Source organism: Neopelma chrysocephalum, unplaced genomic scaffold (genome assembly GCF_003984885.1).
Source record: "Neopelma chrysocephalum unplaced genomic scaffold, ASM398488v2 Primary Assembly neopelma1_94522, whole genome shotgun sequence".
In the NCBI taxonomy this organism is placed as follows: Eukaryota; Metazoa; Chordata; class Aves; order Passeriformes; family Pipridae; genus Neopelma; species Neopelma chrysocephalum.
In genome coordinates this window covers 6,895-14,534 of record NW_020923228.1, presented here as the reverse complement: position 1 = coordinate 14,534, position 7,640 = coordinate 6,895, and the positions used below count along the sequence as shown (strand labels likewise).

At 66.5% G+C, this 7,640-nt stretch overlaps 1 protein-coding gene across 1 annotated transcript; it reads left to right on the top strand.

Moving 5' to 3' along the window:
• The first annotated feature begins 65 nt into the window (after nucleotides 1-65).
• GCC1 (GRIP and coiled-coil domain containing 1) lies at nucleotides 66-4,201 on the top strand. The gene is made up of 2 exons (XM_027707752.1): nucleotides 66-1,317; nucleotides 1,910-4,201. Exons 1-2 carry the CDS (start codon nucleotides 220-222, stop codon nucleotides 3,179-3,181), a joined length of 2,370 nt encoding a protein of 789 aa, XP_027563553.1. The 5' UTR covers nucleotides 66-219; the 3' UTR covers nucleotides 3,182-4,201.
• The last annotated feature ends 3,439 nt before the right edge of the window (nucleotides 4,202-7,640 follow it).

Below are 7,640 nucleotides of genomic sequence, written 5' to 3'. Positions count from 1 at the left end.
GGGGGGGTCAAGATGAGGGTCCTGGGGTGTGGTTCGGGATGATGTTCCTGCTCTTTGGTGTCCAGGGGGGGTTCCAGGATGATGTTCCTGCTCCTTTGGTGTGCCGGGGGGGGTCCAGGATAACATTCCAGCCCTTCCAGCCGCTCCTGCCCATCCCAAACATTTCTTTCCCTCTCGTTCCCCCTCTGTCCCGGTTCCCCTCCGCAGGCTGCCCAGGCCATGGAGAAGTTCGGGATGAGCTTCGGGGGCGGCCCCAGCAGGAAGGACCTGCTGGACACCATCGAGGCGCAGAAGCAGCAGCTGCAGCGGTACCAGGCGCGGCTCAAGGACGTGGTGCTGGCCTACAAGAGCCTGCTCAAGGAGAAGGAGGCGCTGGAGGCCAGCCTGAAGGTGCTCTCCGTGTCCCACGAGGGACACCTCCCCGCAGCGCCCGGCCCCGGGGACCCCCCGGATGACCAGAGCTCCGAGCACAGCGAGGACAGCGCGGGCACGGCCGCCAGCGCCGACACCGCGGCCAGCGGGGCCAGCAGGGACACGGGGGCCAGCGGGGCCAGCAGGGACACGGGGGCCAGCGGGGCCAGCGCGAGCAGCACCACAGGGGATGGCACGACTGGTGCGAGCGGCAGCACCGGGGACGCCGCGGACGCCGCGAGCTGCGCCGGGGCGGACGCGGGGCCCGAGGAGGACAGACCCGCAACCCACAGAGCCGAGGAGCCTCCCGGCCCCGAGGGCGACCTCGGCGAGCCCGAGCGCAGGCTCCTGCAGCTGAAGGCCCAGCTGGCCACCCTGACGGGCGCCCTGGCCACGGTGACGCAGGAGAAGTCGCGCATGGAGGCCTCGTACCAGGCGGACAAGCGGCAGATGCGGCAGGAGCTGGAGGAGGCGGCGCGGCGGGCGCGGGCCGAGGAGGAGCGGCTGGCGCTGGAGCTGGGCGGGCTGCGGGAGCAGCTGGCAGAGACCAAGGCCCGGCTGATCACGCAGCAGCACGAGCGGGCGCGGGAGCAGGGCGACCACGCCGAGATGCTGCGGGAGCTGCAGGAGCTGCTGCGGGCGGAGCGGGAGCTGCGCCGGGACGCGGAGCTGCGGCTGGAGCAGGGCCGGGATGTGCCCGCCGGCAGGGCCGGGGCGCCCGAGCGGGCCCAGGGCCACGAGCAGCACGTCCGGCAGCTGAGCCAGGAGCTGGAGGAGCTCAAGAGGGAGCTGCAGGGCGTCCGGGAGGAGAACAGCAAGGCAGACCCCCGCATCCAGCAGCTCCAGGAGGAGATGGCCGGGCTCAAGAACCACTTCCAGGTGCAGCTGGTGCAGGAGATGAAGAAGGTGAGTCCTGGCTGGGAATGGGGGGCCTTGTCCAGGGATTCAGGAAAGGTTTGGGGCTGGAAGAGCCAAATTCCCCCTCCCAGTCCATCAGAGTCCAAAGACCTTAGAGTCCTGAAAGGGACTCCAGGAGAGCTGGAGAGAGACTTGGGACAAGGCATGGAGGGACAGGACAGGGAGAATGGCTTGCCACTGCCAGAGGGCAGGGTTAGATGGGATATGGGGAAGGAATTGCTGGCTGGGAGGGTGGGAAGGCCCAGGCTGCCCAGACCATCTGTGGCTGCCCCTGGATCCCTGGAAGTGTCCAAGGCCAGGTTGGATGGGGCTTGGAGCAACCTGCTCTGGTGGAAGGTGGATGAGAGTAGTGGATCTAGTGGCAGGGGGTGGGAATAGAGGATTCTGAAGGTCCCTTCCCACCCAAATCGTTCCGTGATTCCAAACACACAAATCCCCGAGAAGCCAAGGCCGGGAGGTGTCTCCTGCAGGATTCCCGGGGAAGGGGAGGCCCCGCAGTGGTTTGGGGTGGGGCAGAGCAGAGCTGAGCGCCCCGTGCCCCCCGTGCTGCCCTGACCCTGCCCCGTCCGTGCCCCCCCAGACCGCCCAGGCCGAGGAGCAGCTCCGGCACCGCGCGCAGATGGAGGAGCGGCGCGTGGCCGACCTGGAGGCTCAGGTGTCCCAGGCGTCCGAGCTGCTGGGCACCTACGAGAAGGCCAAGCAGAAGGACCAGCAGGTCATCCAGAAGCTCAAGGACCGCATCGTGCAGCTGGACCTGGAGAACAAGACCCTGGCCATCGCCGCCTCCAGCCGGGCCCCGGGGGACGTCCACGGCGAGGAGGCCAACCTGGACGTGAACGTGCTCAAGGACAAGATGGAGAAGCTGAAGAAGCTCCTGCAGGCGGCCACCGGGAAGAGCCAGGCGGACGTGGAGGAGGAGCCGAGCGAGCCGGAGCTGCCCAGGGGCTCCGGGGACGGCGAGAAGGCCACGGCCGGGTACTACCAGCAGGAGCTGAGGCAGCTCAAGGAGGAGTTCGAGCGCTACAAGGTGAGGGCCCAGCTGGTCCTGAAGAACAAGTCCAGCAAGGACATCAACCTGGCCAAGGAGCTGGAGGAGGCCCAGGAGCAGCTGGCGGAGCTCAAGGACAAGTACGTGGCGCTCCAGCTGGCCTCGGACGACGCGGAGCGGCGGCACCGGCAGGACGCCGAGGCCCAGAGGCAGGAGCTGTCCCGGCTGCAGCAGCGGCACCGGCAGGAGCTGGAGAGGTGCCAGCTGGAGCACCGGGAGCGGGCGCTGCGCCTGGAGGAGGAGATGCACAAGCAGCGGGAGCGGGCGCTGGCCGTGCTGGCCGAGAAGGACCGGGAGCTGGAGCGCCTGCGGGCCCCCCCGGCGCTGCCCCAAAACCTCCAGGCCTCCCAGAGCCTCCCGGACGTCCCCCAGGGCGACTCCCCCGAGGCTCTGCCCCAGGCCCTGCCCCTGCCCTTGGGCTCTGAACCCACGTTATTCCTGTACGCCGAGCAGCTGGCGCGCAAGGAGGTGGAGGTGTCGGCGCTGCGCAAGCACCGGCACGGCCTGGAGGCGCAGCTCCACCAGCTCCGGGAGAAGGCCCTGGCCCAGGAGGAGAAGCACCGAGAGGAGGTGGCGGCGCTGCGGGGCGAGATCCAGAAGAACCTCCGGGACAGGAGCAGGGAAGGGGCCAACCTGGAGTACCTGAAGAACGTCGTGTACCGGTTCCTGACGCTGCCCGACGCGCGGGGCCGGCAGCAGACGCTCACGGCCATCCTCACCATCCTGCACTTCAGCCCCGAGGAGAGGCAGGACGTCGCCAGGCGCTCGGCCCAGGGCAGCTGGTGGCTCCAGGGGAAGAGATGAGGGGGCAGTTCTTACTCCCTTCTCCCTTACTCCCTTTGGTGACCGACCAGAACCACTTTGCTCGTGGTGGAACCTCCTCCCGGCCTCGCCCGGAGCTCCCGGTCGGGATTTGGGCTTGAACCGGTGTTTTTAGCACCAATTTGCAGTGCAATTGTGCCAACTCTTCCAGCCCTGGTGTGGGGATTTGCTCTGAGTTGGGACTTGGTTTAAAACCCCTGGAATTGGAGATCCTGATGCTTTTTTAAAGATGGTTTTAAAGTGATCCCAACCTGTCAGGCGTGGGTTAGGGTGGAACTCACTTGGAGCTTCAAACTCCAGCCGGGCTCGTGACTCAGAAGATTAAAAGGAGGGTGGGAAGCACTTTAGATGGAGCTAAAATAGCACCAGACCATGAGAGGCTCAAGAGGATGAGGCTTAATGCAGAAAATCTTGAGCATTTTCTCCAACATTTCTTCTCCAGAGCCAATTTAACAGTGGATGGAGCCCCAGGCCCCTCCCGTGGCTCAGGTGTGATCTCCTTCCTGCCCAGGGATCCTCTTGGGAGTTCTCAGTGATTCCAGGAAGGAGAAAGGATCTCCTGGATGCTGAAGTGGAACCTGTGGAGGTGCCAGGGGTGATTCCCCACCCCGAGGTGCCACGTGGCTGAGCAGGAATTGGAGCTGCCTGACCCTGTTTGGCAGCAGGAAGCGGAGGAAAGGCTGGAATGGGTGCCCTGCTCCTCGTTTTTGGGAGTTCCAGGGAAGTTTTGCTGCTGTGCAGTGCTGGTTTTGGAAGGAAGGGCCTGTTCCTGCTGGGGTGGAGCAGTGGGGAGCAGGGGGTGGCAGGCCTGGGTAGTGCCTGCAGGGACCTGGAGGTTCTTCCCTGATTTCCATGGGAATTGGTGAAAGAAGGAAGCCAGGACATCCTGAAACCCTCCCCCTGAGCCCCAGGAGGGGTGTTTTGCTGGTGGCCCTGGAACAGGCTCTTCCCAGCTCTGCTCAGCTGGAGCTTCCAAACTTTCTCATCTGCTCAGGCCAAATGTCCCTGGCACTTCCAGGGGTAGGGACCCTGGGGTGCAACATCCCTCCTTAGCTGTCCTGGTCCTGCCAGCAGCCAAATCCCCTGGATTCCACCCCCACTGACTCAGCCCGTGGTGCCAATTTCTCCTCCAAAGAGTCCTCAGGGAAAACATGCCCTGGGCAGAACCTGTCCCTGCTGGGAGGGATCCAGGGGCTGCTGGGATGGAGGGAACTGGGTGGGAAAGGGAGAGTTTGTCCCAGGACTGTTTGAAATGCTTCCCGAGGCTCAGCCAGGGAAGAGCCTGGACCCTGCTCCCAGTTTGGAAAGGTTGGATTAAGTGGTGCCTCTGGAATAACAGGGATGGCTCCAGCTCTCACCCTGGAGCCATTCCCACAACTCCAGAGGGAGATGGTGCCTCCTGCTTCAGCTTTGCTGCTCAGGCTCAGGGGATGATCCCTGTTCTCCTTCTGCCTCCTGCTCTCCTGGAAGATGAGGAGACCTGGAATGGTCCCCAGGCGTGGTGGGGATCAATGTGGGATCCAGTTGGGAGGGGAAGAACAAAGTGGGATCCACCTGGGAGCAGGGGAAAGACATGGGATCCATCTGGGAGCAGGGGAAAGACATGGGATCATCTGGGAGCAGGGGATTGATGTGGGTCCAACCTCGTCAGCTCTCCTGCTGCAATTCTTCCCCTGCTCCCTCCAGCCCCTCTCCCTCCTCCTCCTCATCCTCCTCCCTCCCTCAGACCTTCCCCCACATCCCTCCCTCCCTCCCCTCTCTTCCTTCAGCCAATATCCCTGAAATAAAGGTAAATCCCCGTTTGAGGCAGGACTCTGGTGGCTGTTGGTGTTGGGCCAGGCAGTGCTTGGAGATCAGAACATCCTTGGGTTTAAAATTATAACAAAATTAATAAATCCCTTCATTTTCCGAGGTCCCTGTGAGTGTGGGAATGGGAATGCTTCATTCCTGCACCATCAGTGCTGGATCTGTGCCGGGGAGAAGATGCAGAGGAGTCTGGCACTGAGAATCCCAGGAGGGTTTGGGTTGGAAGGGACCTTAAAGCCCATCCAGTGCCACCCCTGCCATGGGCAGGGACACCTTCCACCAGCCCAGGTTGCTCCAACCTGGCCTTGGACACTTCCAGGGATCCAGAGGCAGCCACAGCTTCTCTGGGCAACCTGTGCCAGGGCCTCCCCACCCTCCCAGCCAGGAATTCCTTCCCAATATCCCATCTCTCCCTGCCCTCTGGCAGTGGGAAGCCATTCCCTGTGTCCTGTCCCTCCATCCCTTGTCCCCAGTCCCTCTCCAGCTCTCCTGGAGCCCCTTTAGGCCCTGCAAGGGGCTCTCAGCTCTCCCTGGAGCCTTCTCTTCTCCAGGTGAGCCCCCCCAGCTCTCCCAGCCTGGCTCCAGAGCAGAGGGGCTCCAGCCCTGGCAGCAGCTCCGGGGCCTCCTCTGGACTCTCTCCAGCAGGACAAGGAGCTCTCGGTGCTGTTCCCTCCCTCCCCACATGCCGAGGGGTGTCCATGTGCTCTCCTGGGCTCCCCAGCCGAGGTGCTGATCCCTCCCTGCTCCCAGGGCTGGGATGATCCGCCTGCACCTCGGGGAAGCTCCTCCTGCCCCGGCTGGGCAGGTTCCTCCGGCTGCACAGAGGGTGTGGAGCGAGCCCGGGCAGCAGCGGCAGCGGAGCTGCTCCAGCGCCAGCGCTCCCGCTGTCACCGCTCCATCCCGGGCTGTGCCCAGCGCAGGCGGAGCCGGGAAGGCTCCAGGCTCCCACCCCCGGCCATGGCCAACGCGGAGGAACAGCCGTGGGCTCTCTCGGACACCCAGGTAAATCCACGTGCGTGCGGGAAACCCTCTGGAGACCTGGGAATGCCGCTGCCCAACGCTGCAGTTCCCATTCCGACAAATCCCGGCTCCCGGGGTCCCCCCACGCCGGAGCTGGGGCGGCGAAGGGGTCCCGGCCCCCCGGGCAGGGCTCGTGCTGGGCCGGAGCGGCTCTTCCCAGGCTCCTGCCCGGCTGTCCCGGTGACTCAGCCCCGAGATCCGTCCGGCCCCGGCGGTCGCTCCGGTTCCTCGGCGGCAGCTCCAGCAGCGCCGTCTGGGAGCCGCTCCCGGCGCGGCCCCGGGCGGGACGCGGCTTCTCGGCGCTCCCCAGCCCCGGGCGAGGGAATCCGGGGTGCTGAGGAGGGCATTTCGGGAGGAAAACTCAGGAGGATTGGACAGGGAAACCCCCCGTGCGGCCACCGCCGAGGGGCTGGGGAGGGACCGGCCCCGACCCCTCCGCTGCCCCCTCAGCCCTGCCACAGCCTCTCCGGGCGAGCACCTTTCCCGGTGTTTTTGGGCACCGGCTTCGCCCAGGGATGCCCGAGGGAGCGGGTCCGGCCGTGCCGCGGGGCTCCGCATCCCCCCGAGCCGTGGGCCGGCCGAGGCTCCCGGGGTGGCCCCGCTCCGGGACTCCCGAGCCCGCGCTCCCCGCGTGTCTCCCCCAGGTCCTGGTGCTGATGGGAATCTCCCTCCCGGCCGCGCTGCTCAGGTGGGTCCCGGCCCCGCTCCCGGGGCTGGAACCGGGGCTTGGCAGCGGCTCTGCCGGGACGTTTGTCACCAGCCCCGTCTTTTCCAGCCTCCTGGGCAGCGGATCCGTCCTCGCTGTCGCCTCCCGGCAGCGGCGGTGCTGCCACATCCAGGTGAGTGTCACCGGCTCCTGAGCGTCCAGGTGAGTGCCACCGGCTCCCAGGGGCGCAGGGATGGGCCCGGCCGCAGCTGAGCCCGAGGCAGAGCCGGGCCGGCGCTGGGATAAAGCCGCTGGAAGGGTCGGGAGGTGCGGGATGTCCAGCGCTCGCTCCAGCCCCCCGGGAGCAGCCGGTGCCAGCCCGCGGAGGGCCGCGGGAGCTCGGGGTGGGGCTCTGCCGCCCGAGCTAACGCCGTGCCCCCTCCCCAGCTGCGGCCCCTGGCCCTGCTGGCCCTGGCGGATTTCCTGGGCGCCGCTGCCCTGCTGGGCACGGCCTCGCTGCAGCTGCTGCCGGCCCCGCTCTCCGTGCCCGCCTACGCCGCCTGTCCCTACGGGCGGATGCTGGTCACGGTAAGGGGGCACCGGGACCCCCCCCCTGGGCCGCCGGGAGCGGCCGAGCCCCGTGTGCGGGCTGGGATGGACGGACGGGGTGCCCGGGTGGTCAGCGCTGCCGGCCCTGAGAGGCCAGAGGGACCGCGGGGTCCCTCCGCGGGTGCAGGAGGAGGGAAGGGGCTGGAGGGGTGGGGTGGGGTGGGGCTGCAGGGCACGGGGAGGGAAGGGGCCGGTGGGGCATCGGGGTGCAGAGGGAAGGGGGAGGGTACCCTGGGGGCGCTGGGCACAGCAGGACCGACCCCCTCTCCTTGTCCCTCTGCCTTTCTTCTCCCAGACCTTCTACTCGGTCTCGTTCCTCATGGTCGTTGTCTACGCCTACGAGTCCTATCGCACCGTCCT